At 39.5% G+C, this 17,311-nt stretch overlaps 1 protein-coding gene across 45 annotated transcripts in view; it reads left to right on the plus strand.

Moving 5' to 3' along the window:
* The window catches only part of LOC112912050 (myomegalin-like), a 224,455-nt gene that overhangs the window by 111,036 nt on the left and 96,108 nt on the right, over window positions 1-17,311 (plus strand). For 30 of the 45 annotated variants that reach the window (XR_012003055.1, XR_012003056.1, XM_072766729.1 and 27 more), the window contains exons 5-8: window positions 2,014-2,090; window positions 5,200-5,323; window positions 5,506-5,681; window positions 9,462-9,579. Coding sequence is in view for 43 of the 45 variants with exons in the window: in XM_072766729.1 (XP_072622830.1) it covers window positions 2,014-2,090; window positions 5,200-5,323; window positions 5,506-5,681; window positions 9,462-9,579 (495 nt within the window). In the remaining 2 variants the exon portion in view is untranslated. The remainder of the gene's footprint in view (window positions 1-2,013; window positions 2,091-5,199; window positions 5,324-5,505; window positions 5,682-9,461; window positions 9,580-17,311) is intronic. The other 15 variants (XM_072766730.1, XM_072766728.1, XM_072766738.1 and 12 more) reach the window with 1 other exon arrangement.

The following is a 17,311-nucleotide window of genomic DNA, read 5'->3' on the forward strand; positions in this document are numbered from 1 at the left end:
CACTATACTTACTGCCTAATGTAAAACATTCCCTAATTCTATAATTTACCACATTCTACTAAATCAAGCAAAAATTGGCAGTGCTTCCTGGGCTGCTCTCTGGTTGAAATGCTGAACCAAATATGGAATGCTGGACTCAATTTTTGTTTTTATCTTAGAGGAAGTCTTTGAGTTTCAATTTCCTTATTTTTCAAATGAGAGACCTGGAATCTTTTGCCACAATTCACATAATGACTTCATTTTCTTTTTTCTTTTTTTTTTTTTTTTAAAGATTTTATTTATTTATTAATGAGAGAGAGAGAGAGAGAGAGAGAGACAGAGAACGGCAGAGACACAGGCAGAGGGAGAAGCAGGCTCCATGCAGGGAGCCTGACGTGGAACTGGATCCCGGGTCTCCAGGATCAGGCCCTGGGCTGAAGGCAGGCACTAAACCGCCTAGCCACCCCGGCTGCCCTTCGTTTTCTTATCTAGGATTTGGAGCAGACAGAGCCCACTGATTTTGCATCCTCCATTTCCCACCCTCTTTTTTTCTCTTTTAATTCCAGTGTAGTTAGCATTCCATTTATTCTTCCTTTATATTTAAATATTTTTCCCAGTGAGGCTGAGATCTCTTGACTGGTACTAGTTAGCCAGTGAACAAAGGTTGTTGAGCAGCTGTGTGCAACACAGAGTTCAAGGGATTCCAGGTATTTAAGGTGTATTATGTACCTTATCACATTGAATCTGTACACAAAACCCCTTGTGGAATAGACATTATTATCTTCATTTAAAAAGAAAGCAACCACAGTATACCTGGGGGAAAACTGGGTTGCACATGATAGAGTCCATAACATAGTATTGATGCAATTTTCCCTGTTTAATCCTATGTATTCAGGGAAGGGGCTAACTCATCTCTGTGTAGCTCAGCTCTAAGCCTTAATAAAGCAAATCCTTGACTAGTATTTTTAGACTCTCAGGTTCCCCTACAAACCTGCTCCTCTTTTTCTGTACCCTCTTTTAGTTAATAGTATGCATTACTCTCAGCATTGTCTGCTCCTCTCTCTCTCTCTCTCCCTCACAAACCAGCAAGCCCCATGGATTTGGAAATGCCTTTTGAGTCTTTCTCCCTATACCTCTTTGGCCCCAGACAGTCCCTGTCTTTTCTGAGCAGTTGCTTCCTGACTCATTCTTCTTTTTTATGTCTACTGTAAACTCCTTCCTCAACGCAGACCGGATCATGGCAATATTTTTGCTTAAAGCTCCCTGATGAGTTCTTGTTCTCTACCGACTACTATTCAGGCGTCTTAACATGGCTTTCACAAACTGGTTGAAAACTATTTTCTGTACTGATTTCCCACCCTTCACCATACACCAGGCCGCTCAAGCTGTACCAAATGTTCCATGGAAAACATTTCAACAAATCTCTGTCCATATTTTATTTCTCTTGGAATGGTTTTATTTCCTTTTTTCTGTTTGTCAAGTCATAATTTACTGCTGTTTCATCTCAACAAAAATGGTCTCCTGTACAGATTTGCTATCAGAATCCCCTATCACATTCAGCAAATGCAATTTATGAAAATCCAATTCAAAGATAAAGGAACCATATTGTTTTAAAAAATGTTCACATGATTTCTTTAAATAATTAAATCCCCAGTTATGTTTAGAATATAATTCTATATTCAGCAATTTGGTTTTCAGAAGCAGACTCATATTAGTAAGAAAAAATTACTTTAATATACACGCTATCCTCTGATGGTTTAGAAAACAAATAGGCTTTGGTGGTGTTCATCATCCAGGGGCAATAATGAATGGCTTGGAAAAACAGATAAGTAGCTCTGGGGAAATCTCGAAACTGTATAGTCCATTTATCCTTGACCGAATTACTGACCCATCTGAATCTCATTTATGTCATGGGTCATGAAGAGAACTGGGATAAGATGAGAAGCTGTGGACTAAGGCAAAACCAAAGGAACCTGGTTCCATGATAGAGGGTCTGTGACAGTTGATAATGATCAATGCCTCTGTGCTTTTCAGAACATCGAGCTGAAGGTTGAAGTAGAGAGCCTGAAACGGGAACTCCAGGACAAGAAACAGCATCTAGATAAAACGTGGTGAGTTGCTGTTTGAACCGGTTGAGGTCTTGGTTCTTTTCAGAGTCTGGTTTATTAATCTCAGAGCTTTAGAATTGGGACCTAATTCCTTCACCCTAACTCTGGCATGTGAATAAAATGGCCAGTTGAAGAAGTGAAACAATGTGCTTTCCTTTCCTTTGGCTCTCACTGTTATTAAATCCGACAGGCCTGAGGTAGATTGGAAATTCACTGGGCCCAAGATTATAAACTCCCTATTCAACAATCTGCTAATAACATCAATGGCTGACAAAGATTTAGGGGGAAATGGGCACTCTCATACACTGTAGATGAGAGTTTGAATTGTGGCCACATTTTTGGTTTGTGGCACTACCTACCAAAGTGAAAAATGCACATTTCCTTTGACCAAATAATCTCTAGAAGGAATCTGTCCTTTAGAAATAAGAGTGTAGGTGGGGCACCTGGGTGGCTGAGTGGTTAAGCCTCTGCCTTTGGCTCATGTCATGATCCCAGGGTCCTGGGATCCAGTCCCACATCAGGCTCCCCGCAGGGAACCTGCTTCTCCTTCTGCCTATATCTCTGCCTCTTTCTGTGTGTCTCTCATGATTAAATTAAAAAAAAAAAAAAGAAGAGCACGAATATGAAAAAATAAATACAGAAGGGTGTTTACTACCTCATTGTTTATAATGGCGAAAAAACTAGAAATAGGTATCCATCAACAGGGCAATGGTTGAAAACATTTTGATGTAACCATATTGTGGAGTATTATGCATTTACAAGAATGAGTTAGCTCTATATTATTATTTTGCTGGGAAGTCCCTGATAGACTGGGCAAGGGGGAAATGTGCAAGGTGGTATTTATGATATAAGCCCCTTTGTGTAAAGACAAACAGTCCCTTCTGTGTCTATATGTTTGCTTGATTATGCATAGACAAAAACTGGAGGGTTATATGCCAAACTCTTTAACATTACTTGTATCACAGAAGTGAGATTAGGGTTTTTGGTGGGCAGAAGACTTGTTTCTGTTTTTCTTTATATATGTTTGTAGTGTTAAAATAGTTACTTTTTAAAAAGAATGTTTTATTTATTTATTCATGAGAGACACAGAGAGAAAGAGAGAGAGGCAGAGACATAGGCAGAGGGAGAAGCAGGCTCCCTGCGGGGAGCCCCATGCGGAACTCGATCCTGGGACTCCAGGATCACACTCTGAGCCTAAGGCAGATGCTCAACCACTGAGTCATCCTGCCATCCCCAATAGTTATTTTTTTAATTTATAGTTTCTATAATTACAAACCCCTTAGTTTTCAATGACAAGTATTGATAAAGTAGCTATTAAAAATACTTTTTAGATTTTATCCCGGGATCAGTATACATTCAATCTGATCTGGCTTTCTTTCTGTCTCTACAGTATTTCTTGATATTTAGAATGACAGTCCAGCAAGATCAGACTTAATTTTACACATGATGCTGGTATTACTAAGGACTTACTAAGTCACTAAATGAGCTAATAGACTTTAGGAAAACTTAGAAAGATTGAGAAATAAATTTTGAGATTCGTGTGATGCTTTTAAAAAATGTTTTATGTCAGTTCAACTTTTAACTAGGTGGCATTATACCATTTTTAGAAATGAGAAAACTAAGGTCCGTTAAAGTCTTCTCAAATGAGTGTCAGAGCCCACATCTTTTGGCATCAAGTTCAAGGCCCTTTTACAACAGCTGTAGCCCATTAAATCAGGCATTCCTTGCCAAGTTACTTAGAAAATGTATAACTTCCATTCTCAAGATATTGTAGTTAACTTTTGTCTGTTGCATTTGTCAAGGAATATGAAGTCAAAGTCAAAGTTGATGATTCCTGAGGTCTGTGTATTTACAAGTCTTGGGTTATTTTCTTGAGTTGTGTCCCTTGTACAACCAAGATCCTCTGCCTATCCTCCCAATCTGTATAATGACATGGGAACTCAAGATAAATATAGCCTCTGAGATGGTGCTGAGTAGTGTTCATTATCAACCAAAGAATCCATAATCTTTGGGAAAGCCTCCTTTGGTCTTCATAGGAACAACCGTATGGGTCAAATATTAAAGTACTTGGGCTTGGATAGAGCAGTTTTGATTTGTCATGAATCTATGAATGCTTAATACTGTTCTCTGCCTTGAGAACAAGAAGATAGTCCATGGTTGTCAACAAATGGCTTAAAACAGGAATAAAACCAAACCGGAATTAAGATCATTCAGCACCTGATATTGCCTACGAATTGTTAATCCTCAGACATCCAAGGGCAGCTGTTGTTAGCTATAAATAAGCTGGTGATACCTTACCCGCTTCATGTTAGTGCCTGGACATTCATTCCTAAGGACATCAGAGAAGCAAAGCTGGGCCAGAACCATGAGCTTCATAGATTAAATGTCTGTTCTCTGCATAGGAACATGGGAAAACTGGATAGCTCAGATTCAGAACAGCCTATGGGTTATTAGCTCTAAAAGAGGAGAACATTTCTGTGGCTGTCCAAATGGATATTCTGTCCCAGCACCCTAAATGGAACACTTTAAATTCAAATAGCAAGAAAGGCAGGGAATTAACAAAGTGCTCTGGGAGAACAGTCTAAATGGAAGAAACCAGAGATAGATGAACATGGATGTTGAATTCTGAACTGTTTGATGACTGTCCACCTCCCAAATGGAAGATTCTCCTCTTAGACAGAACATGAGAGACTCCTAACTCTGGGAAACGAACTAGGGGTGGTAGAAAGGGAAGTGGCCGGGGGGTGGCGTGACTGGGTGACGAGCACTGAGGGGGGCACTTGATGGGATGAGCACTGGGTGTTATTCTGTATGTTGGCAAATTGAACACCAATAAAAAATAAATAAAAGAAATAAAGATTCTCCTCTTGAAGCAATAGCAAAAATGAAGCCTCTAGGAAGTCAGGTATATTCTGATTGACAAGCAACAAAAAAATTAGAGTTCCTGAAAAATTATCTGAGAAGTTTGGAAAGAACAGTTCCACAAATAATTGCAGAGGGGAAAATGCTTCATTTTTCTTCTCATCAGTGTGACTCTGAATTATTGAAACTACCTTACTGGGTCCTTTTGCTATATGACTAGCTCTGACTGGCAAATGCTTTGTGGTTTTAGGGCTGATGTGGAGAATCTCAACAGCCATAATGAAGCTGAGCTCCGGCGTCAGTTTGAAGAGAGACAGCAGGAGACGGAGCATGTTTACGAGCTCCTGGAGAATAAGATCCAGCTTCTGCAGGAGGTGAGTAGGACTTCCAGAGATCCATGGCTACAGGTCCCAATTTATCTATTTCCCTACTGCTCTGCCTCCTGACATTCACCTTTTTTCTCTCTACTTTCCTTCCCAAACTCAAGTGTCCACAGCCTTGGGCTCCTAACCTAGGTGGGACTTTGCAGCCTCTCTGTTTTTGTTCTTTTTTGCAGGAATCCAGGCTAGCAAAGAATGAGGCTGCACGGATGGCAGCTCTGGTGGAAGCTGAGAAAGAATGTAACCTGGAGCTCTCAGAGAAACTGAAGGGAGTTGCCAATGACAGGGAAGAGGTACCAATGGACCAGGTCAATCCTGACCAATACACTGAGGCCCTGGCCCAGCGGGACAAGTAGGTGCCTCTAGTGCTCTATTCATCATTTGTCTTTTGCCTGTTCTCCAAGTTTCCAGACTAAAACAGCAAGGTGCCATTGAAAGTTCCCTGTAGGAGTTGAAATCTGAGCTTGGTTTTGAAGAGTGAATAGGAGTTCAAAGAAATAGTGTAGGATATGGGTGGGAAAGGGAAAATTTCTGTGCAGATGGAGAAACTGCAAGGGAGACAGATGCAAGGGCATATTTCAAGACCAGCAAATAGTTGTATGGAACTAGAGCAGCAAATAGTTGTATGCAATTAGGTCTGGGAAGAGCTAGTGAGAGGCAAGCTGCAGTGGGAATAAGGTCTGATTGTGCTGGCTCTGAATGCCAAAAGGAACTTGAATTTTCTTCTAAAGGTAATTGGGCAATTGTTGAGGTCACCCCTGTCTAGGTTAATGCAGCAACTCCCTAATTATTTCTTTACTTCCAGTCCTGTCACTCTCTATTTTATTGCAATCTAACAATTCAGAGAAGTTTTGAAATGGAAAATTCAATAATATCAGCCTACATAATTTAGGGTCTTAGATGCATGGTACTATGGTGGCATAAAAAGCCTTTAGTGGTTTTTAACTGAATAGGCAAAAAAACACACAATGTACCCACAATGAGTAATCTGGTCTTTTTGAGACACAAATCTGATCATGACATAGCAGAGTCATTTAAAATGCTCTCCAGGGGCACCTGGGTGGCTCAGTTGGTTAAGTGTCCAACTGTTGGTTTTGACCCAGGTCATGATCTCATGGATCATGAGAATGAGCCCCATGTCAGGCTTTGCACTCAGTGGGGAGTCCACCTGAAGATTCTATCCCTCAGCTCCTCCCCCCATGCACACACACTCTCTCTCAAATAAATAAATAAATAAATAAATCTTTAAAAATTTAAAAGAAAATGCCCTCCAACACCTTCAGGAGGTAAGATCCATTCTCCTTAGCATAGCCATCAAAGCCTTTTATGATCTGACCCCTGATTTCTCCCAGACTCGTCCCTACCATGATCCCTTCACACTTCACTGATGCAGGATTAGTAATAATAATGATGACTAAAGTTTGTTGCACTCTTACTATACAGCTAAATTGAGTACTAGAATGTTAATTCTCCTAATAACTCCAGAGGTAGGGATTATTATACTTTATAATTGAAGCAACTGGCATTTAGAGAGTTGTGTAACATGGTCACAGGCATTGCAGGAATCTAAACCCTAAATCCACACATTGCCTCCAGAAGCAAATGATGTTATGTCAGGTGTCCTGGATTTTGTTCATACTCTTCCTTCTGTGGGAAACATCTGTTGTCTTTTTCCATCCTTATGAACTCCTATTCATTCTTCAAAACTTACTTAGGCATTAGTTGTCACTTCTGTGAGTGCTTTTGTGACAACAGAATTAATCTTTATGTCATTGCCTTGTTTTATATACACAGCTGTTCTCAGTGTGGCATTGTATTTGCTTTCAGACCTTCCGTCCTAGACTCCCTGAGACTCTTGTCCATATCCCAATAAACACTTGTTAAACAAACAAAAGAAAACATATGTGCACGTGACCAATAAGTTAGGGAGTTTGTATCACATGGCCTTACCAACTTTGTAAAGTAGAAGAATAGATTATCTATAGAGACTGAGGGTCAAAGGGAAAAGCAAGGTTGGAGGCTTGGAAAAAAGAAATGTTCTAGCACAGATACCATGAGGAACTTGATAGGGGATCCACATTCATCATCATAATTACTTTTTTTTTGAGAGAGAGAGAACATGAGCGGGGGAAGGGGCGGGTAAGAGGAGGAGGGAGAGGGAGAGAGAGAATCCTAAGCAGGCTCCACACCCAGCCTAGACCCTGACATAGGGCTCGATTTCACCCCTGAGATCATGACCTGGGCCAAAATCAAGAGTTGGACACTTAACTGACTGAGCCACCCAGGTGCCCCTCACCATCCTAATCACTATTACAGCTTGCATTTGCATGATGTTTTTTAATTTTTTTTAAAGATTTTATTTATTTATTCATGAGAGACACACACAGAGAGAGGCAGATATATAGGCAGGAGAAGAAGCAGGCTCCCTGTGGGAAGCCTGATGTGGGACTCCATCCCAGGACCCCGGGATCACGACCTGAGCCGAAGGCAGATGCTCAAACAGTGAGTCACCCAGGTGCCCCATCTTTTAAATTTTTAAAGTTCTTTCTCATCTGCATATCTTAGCTGATTCTCATAGCCTCAATTAGTTTATAATTTATAAATAATGTATAATTAATTTAAATTTATGGTTTATTTAAACTTTATAAATTAATTTATAACTTGTCTCTGTGCTTCCTATTTGACTTTCTGGTACCCCTCACCTTTCTACCAACTTTTTTTTTTTTTAATTTTTATTTATTTACGATAGTCACACCACACACAGAGAGAGAGAGAGAGAGAGAGAGAGAGAGAGAGGCAGAGACATAGGCAGAGGGAGAAGCAGGCTCCATGCACCGGGAGCCCGATCCCGGGTCTCCAGGATCGAGCCCTGAGCCAAAGGCAGGTACTAAACCACTGCGCCACCCAGGGATCCCTCTCCCAACTATTTTCCTCCCAAAGTACTATCATTGTCTTACATGCCTACACAGGAATAATGACAATTGGAAACATTTCATTTAGTACCAGCATGTTTTCCAAGGACATATATCTCTGGTACTCTAAGAGAAACAGCAAGATGTACCTTGCATATAACAGATGAGGAATAGCTATTGATTTGAACCTGTGGTTTGTATACTTCAACACGGCATGCAGTCTGATAACCTAAATCCTAGTCTGAATTTCTAGCCTTTTCTCTCACCATCACCTTTCTTGCCAGCCTTTGTTCCAGTGACTCTTCCCCCAAAATATCTTGTATCTTTATGCTTCATTCCTTTGTTCAAGATCCTCCCTGTATACCTGGAAAACAGTCCAGTTTTCCAAATCTCTTCTCCTAAACTTCCCCCAGACTGCTCTAGGCTCAATGACTCCCTTTATCTTTCTTCCTATAGTTCCATGGCAGCACTCAGTGTAGTATTATACAGGAGATAACCTTGTCATGGTAGACTCCTTACATTCTCTTCCTGTTATTCCTGTTATATATTTTTTTGTAGCTCTGTCTCCCCACTCCACAAATACACCAAAACAATTTAAGTTTCTGCAGAGCCAAGGGGTGCCTGGGTGTATCATCGGTTGAGTGTCCAATTCTTGATCTCAGGTTATGCTCTCAGGGCTGTGGGATTGATCCTCACATCAGGCTCTGTGCTCAGCTGGGAGTCTGCTTGAGACTCTCTCTCCCTCTTTCTCTACCCCTCCCTCCCACTCTCTCTAAAATAATAAATAAATTTTATAAGAAAAAGTTTCTACAGAGCAGAGATTGTGTGTTTTCAATTTTATATTACCAGGTATTTAGTAGGGTGTGTTGAGTTTACATCATGGTTATCCAGAAATTGTTTTTTGAGTGGAACAATAGCAACCAGAAACACAGCTTCTGAGTCCATATTCCAAGAGTTACATATGTACGGTCTATAGATCCATGAGTCAGTTTCAGGAGGTCCTTAAACCTGGTGAAAATGTAAGCAGAAAGTCATTTGTGTACATAGTAGGGGCTAGGGCAGAGAATACATGGGTCTCTGAAATAAGTATCAGAGTTCAGTGAATCAAAAAGGTAAAAGCCAACTGGACTGGATCATGCTGTCTTTGGAGTGGGCTGAAAAATAAAGGCAATAATAGTATCATGACCGTAAATATTGTTCTTACTTTTTCTTTGCTCCAGAAGAATTGAAGAACTTCATCAAAGCCTGGCTTCCCAGGAGAAGCTTGTAGAACAGCTGTCTCAAGAGAAACAACAACTGCTCCATCTGTTGGAGGAACCAATGAGCATGGAAATACAGGTGAGGTGTGGGCAGTGCTTCCTGAACTGGTTGCCTCTGTGTTGGCTATCTATTGCTGTATAACAAGTTACTACAAATTTAGTGGCTTAAAACAAGATACATTCATCATCCCACAGTGTGTCAGGAGTCCAGGCATGGCTTAGCTGAGTTCTCTTCAGATTGCCTCAGAAGTCTGAAACCAAGGTGTTAGGCTGCTTTCTCATCTGGAGTTTCACTCAGGGAAGGCTGCTGGAAGAATTTATTTCTGGGTGGCTGTAGAAGTTGTGGCAGCTTGCTTCTTCATAGCCAGCAGTGGAGAGAAAGAGGGGGTCTGTTGCTTCTCTACCTCTACATACTCTTTTAAGAGGCTTATAACCCTTTTGGCTAACTGAAGATCAACTGAATGGGGACCTTAACTGTATGTGCAATATCCATTCACTTTTGCCATGTAACATACCATACATATCATCTTTGCTGTGTTCTGTCCCTTAGAAACAAGTTGCAGGTCTTGCCCACACTCAAGAGGAAGGGATTACACAAAGATGTGGGGACTACCAGGGGGTGAGAATCACTGGGGCCATTTGAATTTTGCCCACCACCCTGAGTGATTAAAACTATATAGAATGTTTAATGTGGATTTTTTCCTCAGTCAATTTTGCTTTTATTTTTTTATCATTTTAATTCCAATATCATTAACAAAGAGTGTTATATTAGTTTCAGGTGTGCCTAATATAGTTTTAATATTGAAGAACTCTTACTGTGGTAAAAATAATTATATTATCTATATTGTTGCCCTTGGAAGTTTACCTCAGAGGAAACTCTCCTCTTCTGTTCAACTTTTAATTTTCTAAAAAGATATTTCCTAAAAGAACCCTAGAATATATCTGTGCCGAAGCAGCATCAACAATTATTGGATACTCTTATAGGTCTTAGACCAGTGATAAAGCAGACTGTGACATTTAATTTATTGATTCACATATGTAGAGGTTGGAATCAGTATAAAAGGAACAGTGAGAAGAATTAGTTTGAAGCAGTGCTTTCCAGTCTTTCCTGTTCCATGGCACAAATAGAAACTGATTATATTTGTAAGGTACAGTGGCAAATGGATGGAGCTTCTTTCTTGGAGGTGGTCAGCTTGGGTACTTGGGCCACAATGAGGCAGAAGAAATCACTATTTTGGCTATACTTGTAAACTTCTTGGACTGTGGCTCTATTTTGGTTAGAAAGCTCTGATTAACCAATTCAGGAAATGATGTGTATACATGTACTTTGGCAGAAAGGAGAGGAAAAATAAAGTTCCTAGACTTTTTACAAGATAAATACTGAAATATATGAAACGTTTCTGAAGAACTTTTTAAAATTCAAGTATAAGCACCATACAGTGTTATCTTAGTTTCAGTAGTACAAAATGATAATTCAATAATTCTATACATTTTTCGGCGCTCATCGAGATGAGTGCACTTCTATTCTCCTTTATCTGTTTCACCCATACCCCCACCCACCTCCCCTATGGCAAGTTTGTTCTATGTATTTAAGTATGATTTTTAGTTTGTCTCTTTTTAGAAAGACTATTTTATAGGCAAAGACTAAACTCAAAGTTAGCAATTTCTGTTATTGCTGTCCACAATACAGTGTCAACTCATAATGAGAATTATATCTCAACTTTAATCTCCTAGACAAAAAGAAATATTGAAGCACTTTCTATAACATCTTGGGAACATTTAGTTACACTCAAAAGGTTCAGATTATTATAAAACCTAGAAATTGATTCATAGAATTTCTTAAATATATATTCTAAGTACAATTTAAAAATATTTATCAATGAATATTCAACAACTTTTTAATAGTAATACTTCAGCACATATTGTAGCATTTTCTCTGTACCAGGAGCTGCTCTATCCAACTTATATATTAACTCAAATTAACTTAACCCTCAAAACAACTCTATGAAGTATACTAACATATAAAAATAACAAGAATAATTTATAATAAAATAATGTTAATTTTAATATATAAATTCATGAGCACAATTATATTAGAAGACATAAAGAAATAGGTGCTCATATCTGTATGTCAAATCAAGTGAATGTCATAGCTTCAAATGTAGCCTGATATAGTCATGTTATATTGGCAATTCAAAAATGGCAAGAGGAATGAGTAAATGAGAATGACAATGCCAAGGTAAAAAACTTGATAAATTTCCCCAAAAAACCCAAAAATCAACCCTTTCTTAATTTTCATAGCAGTTCAATTCATGGAAAACTCATTGTGTATTAACACTGTGTGTGCGCATATATTTATAGATATCAGAATTCAGTTCTAGGTTCAGGTGATTATATAAAGTTGTATTACCTCACCAGTGCTCCATGGAACATATAAAAAGCCATTCAGAAAAAAAAATAAGTAATAATAAAAAATAAATCATTCAGAAATGAAAGCACAAAACAAAACTTCACATTTTAATCCTACAGAGTTACTAATAATACTGTTATTACTACAATCATAATAGGAACATGTTGGTAATGGAAAGCAACATAACTTTATTGCAAGTGAAAAAAATTTTTTAAGAGAGAAAATGCATGGTCATATGTGTGTGCATGTGCAAGTGTGCAGGCAGAGGTGGGAGGGAGGGGCAGAGGAAGAGAGGGAGAGGGACTCTTTTTTTTTTTTAAGATTTTTAAAATTTATTTATTCATGAGAGACACAGAAAGAGAGAGAGGCAGAGACACAGAGGGAGAAGCAGGCCCCATGCAGGGAGCCTGACCCATGACTTGATCCTGGGTCCCCAGGACCACACCCTGGGCCGAAGGTGGCACTAAATTGCTGAGCCACCAGGCTATCCGGGAGAGGGACTCTTAAGCAGGCTCCATGTGCAGCACAAGCAGGTTACAGGGCTCGATCTCACAACCCTGAGATCATGACCTGAGCCAAAATGAAGAGTCAGACACTCAACCCACTGAGCCACCCAGACATCCCTACAGGTGAAAAAATATTTTTTGAAGATTTTTTAAATTTATTTGAGAGAGAGAAGTTAGAGCAAGAAGGGAAGGGTCAAGGGAGAAGGAGAAGGGTCAAGGGAGGAGTCAAGGGAGAGGGAGAAGCAGACACCCTGCTGAGCATGGAGCATGATGCAGGCATCTACATGGGACTTGTTCCCGGACCCTGAGACCTGAGCTGAAGTCAGAAGCTTAACCAACTGAGCCACCCAGGCACCCACAAGTAAAAATATTATAAAAAAATAGTCATGACAACTACTGTACAATATCACTTATATGTGGAATCTAAAAAAGCCTAACCCATAGGTACAAAGAAGAATGATGGTTACTAGAGGCTTGGGGAGGTGAGGATGGGGAGATGTTGGTCAAAGAGTATAAAATTCCAGTTATAAGATAAATACGTCCCAGCAATCTAATGTATAACATTGCAATTGTAAATAAGAATACCCTACCATATACTTGAAAGTTATTAAGAGAGTAGATTTTAAATATTCTCACCACAAAGAAAGAAATGGTAATTATGTGATGTAATAGAGATGTTAACACTCTGGTGATAATCTATATTGTAATATATAAGTCAATGTGCTGTACACCTTTAAATTACACAATGTTATAATGAGATACAAAATGTTTATTGAAATATCAATTACAGGGGTGCATGGATGGCTCAGTTGGTTAAACATCTGTCTCTTAATCCCAGCTCAGGTCTTAATCTCAGGATTGTGAGTTCAGGCCTTATATTAGGCTACACACTGGGCATGGATCCTAAGTAAATATATATATTATACATAATTAAAAGCTGGGGAAAAAACAAAGAAGTGATGAATTTTCCAGGGAGTATGCCACAGAAAGAAGTCTTCTGTCACTGACCCTCTGCAATTGCTGGCATGTGGTTCTAATAAAAAGCACATGACTTTAAATAAATAAATAAATAAATAAATAAATAAATAAATAAATAGTCATGAGACCGTAGAAATAATGTCACTGGTCTACTGGTATAATATTGAACCAGCTGAAGACCCAGCTTTTATTTTTTTTTAATTTTTTATTTATTTATGATAGTCACACACAGAGAGAGAGAGAGGCAGAGACATAGACAGAGGGAGAAGCAGGCTCCATGCACCGGGAGCCCGACGTGGGATTCAATCCCGGGTCTCCAGGATCGCGCCCTGGGCCAAAGGCAGGCGCTAAACCGCTGCGCCACCCAGGGATCCCAAGACCCAGCTTTTATGGAGTGTCCATGAAACAGAGTGATTCTGCTAGCCAGTGGATGCAAAGAGGAATGGGAGGGAGGAAGGACTCATTTTTGAGTCCTGATTCTACTCCAAGCACCAGGTGGAGGACTGAATATGCAGTTTTTTCCAACTCTCATTTCCTACTATCATTACTGTGAAGTAAGTAGGATAAGGATCCCTTGGCAAGTAGCAAAACCAAACAGTGAGATTAAATGATTTAACCCAAGATGTTAAGACAGTAAGTGGTGAGGTCAGACAGATTTATGTGGCTTCACAACCATATTCACCACTGCTATTCTGAAGAGCTAGTATCACAAATGTACATGTGTGTCATTGGTCAAAAAATATCTATAGATAAAATTCAAAACCAGCTCTCAGAAGATCAATGAACCAAAATTTCTAGAATTTTTCATTGAAATTACCTATGAAATAATAATTCTTCCCTTCCCCAGTTCCTGAAAACATCTTTTCTACTCTCTGCCTTAATGAAGTTGCTTGTTTTATGCATTTCATATAAACTGGAATCAGATTGATCGATCAATAGATAGATAGCTGGATAGATATGTTGTTCAAAATTCGGGGCAGTGCTTTGCCCTACCCATTCCAAGTTATGTAGCACCCATTGCCCCACTCATCATTATGGTGACAATAAAAACAAGAAACACTCCATGAATTTGCAAAATACACTTTAGGAGATGGTGAAGTTGCTCAGTAAGAACCACTGGTCTGGAGGTTTTAGCTTCCAAAGAGTTTATAGTTCCATAAGAGATTGGCATGTAAACAAAGAACTAAAATACAAGATAATAAATGAAGAGACAGAAATATATGAATAGTGCTAAAGGAACCCACAGATGACAGGGATTAACTCTACCTTTGAAAGTCACAGAAAGGGGATCCCTGGGTGGCTCAGCGATTTGGTGCCTGCCTTCAGCTCAGGGCGTGATCCTGGAGTCCCGGGATCGAGTTCCACGTTAGGCTCCTTGCATGGAGCCTGCTTCTCCCTCTGCCTATGTCTCTGCCTCTCTCTCTCTCTCTCTCTCTCTCTCTGTCTCTCATGAATAAATAAATAAAATCTTTAAAAAAAATAAGTCAAAGAAAGCCTCACCTGGAAGTTTCTCTTGATCTAGGCCTTAAAAAGGTGAGTACCTGGGAGAAATTGGTATTACCAAATATATGCTAAGTGTTAGAGAATGATGTAATACATAACTGGGACATCCCTTAAGTATCAAGCTAAGGAATTCATGTTATAGGCAACAGAGAATTAAAAAAAAAAAAGTTAAGCAAAGGGAATAAAATCATATGATTTGCATTTTAGAAAGGCAATCCTGGAGATTGATTAAACTGAGGATTGACTAAGCAGATAATTGCCATCCTCTCGTGAGATAGCAAATCATGGTTTGACACAGCTATTAACTGCTTCATCTAATCCATTCTTGAATTAGATAGGGGCAAAGGACATTATAAAACCAATTAGAAAGTACTTTGTCAGGGGTCCCTGGGTGGCTTAGCGGTTTAGCGACTGCCTTTGGGCCAGGGCCTGATTCTGGGGTCCAGGGATGGAGTCCCACATTGGGCCCCCTGCATGGAGCCTGCTTCTCCCTCTGCCAGTGTCTCTGCCTCTCTCTCTCTCTCTCTGTGTGTGTCTCTCATGAATAAATAAATAAAATCTTTTTTTTTTAATTTTATTTATTTATGATAGTCACAGAGAGAGAGAGAGAGAGAGAGAGAGAGAGAGAGGCAGAGACATAGGCAGAGGGAGAAGCAGGCTCCATGCACCGGGAGCCTGATGTGGGATTCGATCCTGGGTCTCCAGGATCGTGCCCTGGGCCAAAGGCAGGCGCCAAACCGCTGTGCCACCCAGGGATCCCAATAAATAAAATCTTTAAAAAAAAAAAAAAAAAGAAAGAAAATACTTTGTCTCTCCCCTCTGTCTAGTCATGTGTGTGGCAACTCTTGCTGTGACACCTGTAGCCTTTGCTGTGGGCATCATCCTTGTCTGCCAATAGTAGCAGCATCTTATTCCCACTGTATTATCCTCAACTTTTGTCTGCCATGCCACCTCTTACCACAGAAGTCACACCCCCACAATGTGGAAGGCACAAGTTCCTTTTCTAAGCTCTGGGCCTGGTCTGCAGAGGTCTAAGAATTCCCTCATCTCCAGCAAAGCCATCCCTAGAGTTCTGGTAACTGATTCCTTTCCTCTACCTTCCCTGACCCCTCACAACTGAGAATACCACACGCCTTACACGTGTAGGTTTGAGTTGTCCAAGTGAAAACGCTCCTCTTGTTCCATTTCCCATAGATCAGGACTTCTCATGTGATCTCAGTCTGAAAGTCTAGACTGGGTATAATCTCTAGGTACAGGAGGTTTCAGTTCAAAGCCTTCTATCCCTTAAATAAGACAGACTGTTTTGATCAAGATTATTTGATTTAGTTGATTTTACTATTCCTCAAGCTGTTTTCCTTTTCCATTCCACCAAAATATTGTACAGCATTCATTTTAGCTGTACTTACACAATACTTGGAACTTCTGTCATATAATTGCCTCCATAAAACAACAACAACAAAAGCCATAAACTTGACATGCCACCAGTTGACATCACTCCAATCCTGTGTCCATTCAGACTGAGAATATATTGTTGTGATCAGAGTACTCAGGAGCTTTTTGATATAGCTGCCATGGCGAAGCAACATGTCCACATCTTTTTTAGTAAAAAGAATCTAATAAAGTGAAGTTTACAAAGCATTTTTCTCTTCTGTGAGTGTATTCACAAATTTGCAGATGAAAGACCTGCACTCTGAAAAGCTGGTGATAGTTCTAGTTATTGATAATATTCTCTTCTACAGGATAGTAGAACTTTATTTCAAAGAACCTTTTAAATGAAACCAGACCTAGAAGGTGTAAAAGGCATGGGAAAATGATATACTTGCAAAGGAAAGTCTGGAAGAATTCTTGTTTTATTTCATTTTTCTATTCTCCAGTTTTTCCCTGGTAGAATATTTATTAACATGTAATTTCACTGTGGTTGCCTTAAAAAATGAAACAGGACAACAGAATTAGGGTGAGAGAGATTAAGTAATCAAGACCTTCTTGCCCACACAAATCAGCACACACTCAAGCCATTGCATTTATGCCTTGTTTGGAACCTAATGTAAATAGCATTGCATGCAGTGAGCATATTTCTTAAAATAGCAAACATTCCAGCGTTACCATGGAGAGATCTGACATGGAAGTTAAGGCAAAAACACATTCTAAATGCTCATGGCAGAGACAAAAACCTTGCAGGGATTCATAGCTCAGGCAGCTCCAGTCAATTTCATATTAAGGAGATCTTTTTCAAAGCAGCTTTTCAGTATCCTCTTCTTATGGCTGATGAATGTTGAAGGTGGAGACTCATTTATAAATCCTCATTCAACATCACTGTCTCCCAGATATAACCTCTGTTGGTAACATGTCTCAGAAAAAAGCCTTATCATCTAAGGCAATCATAATCCTGATCCTTTAAAGCATCAAAGGAAGTG

This window comes from Vulpes vulpes, chromosome 8 (genome assembly GCF_048418805.1).
Source record: "Vulpes vulpes isolate BD-2025 chromosome 8, VulVul3, whole genome shotgun sequence".
In the NCBI taxonomy this organism is placed as follows: Eukaryota; Metazoa; Chordata; class Mammalia; order Carnivora; family Canidae; genus Vulpes; species Vulpes vulpes.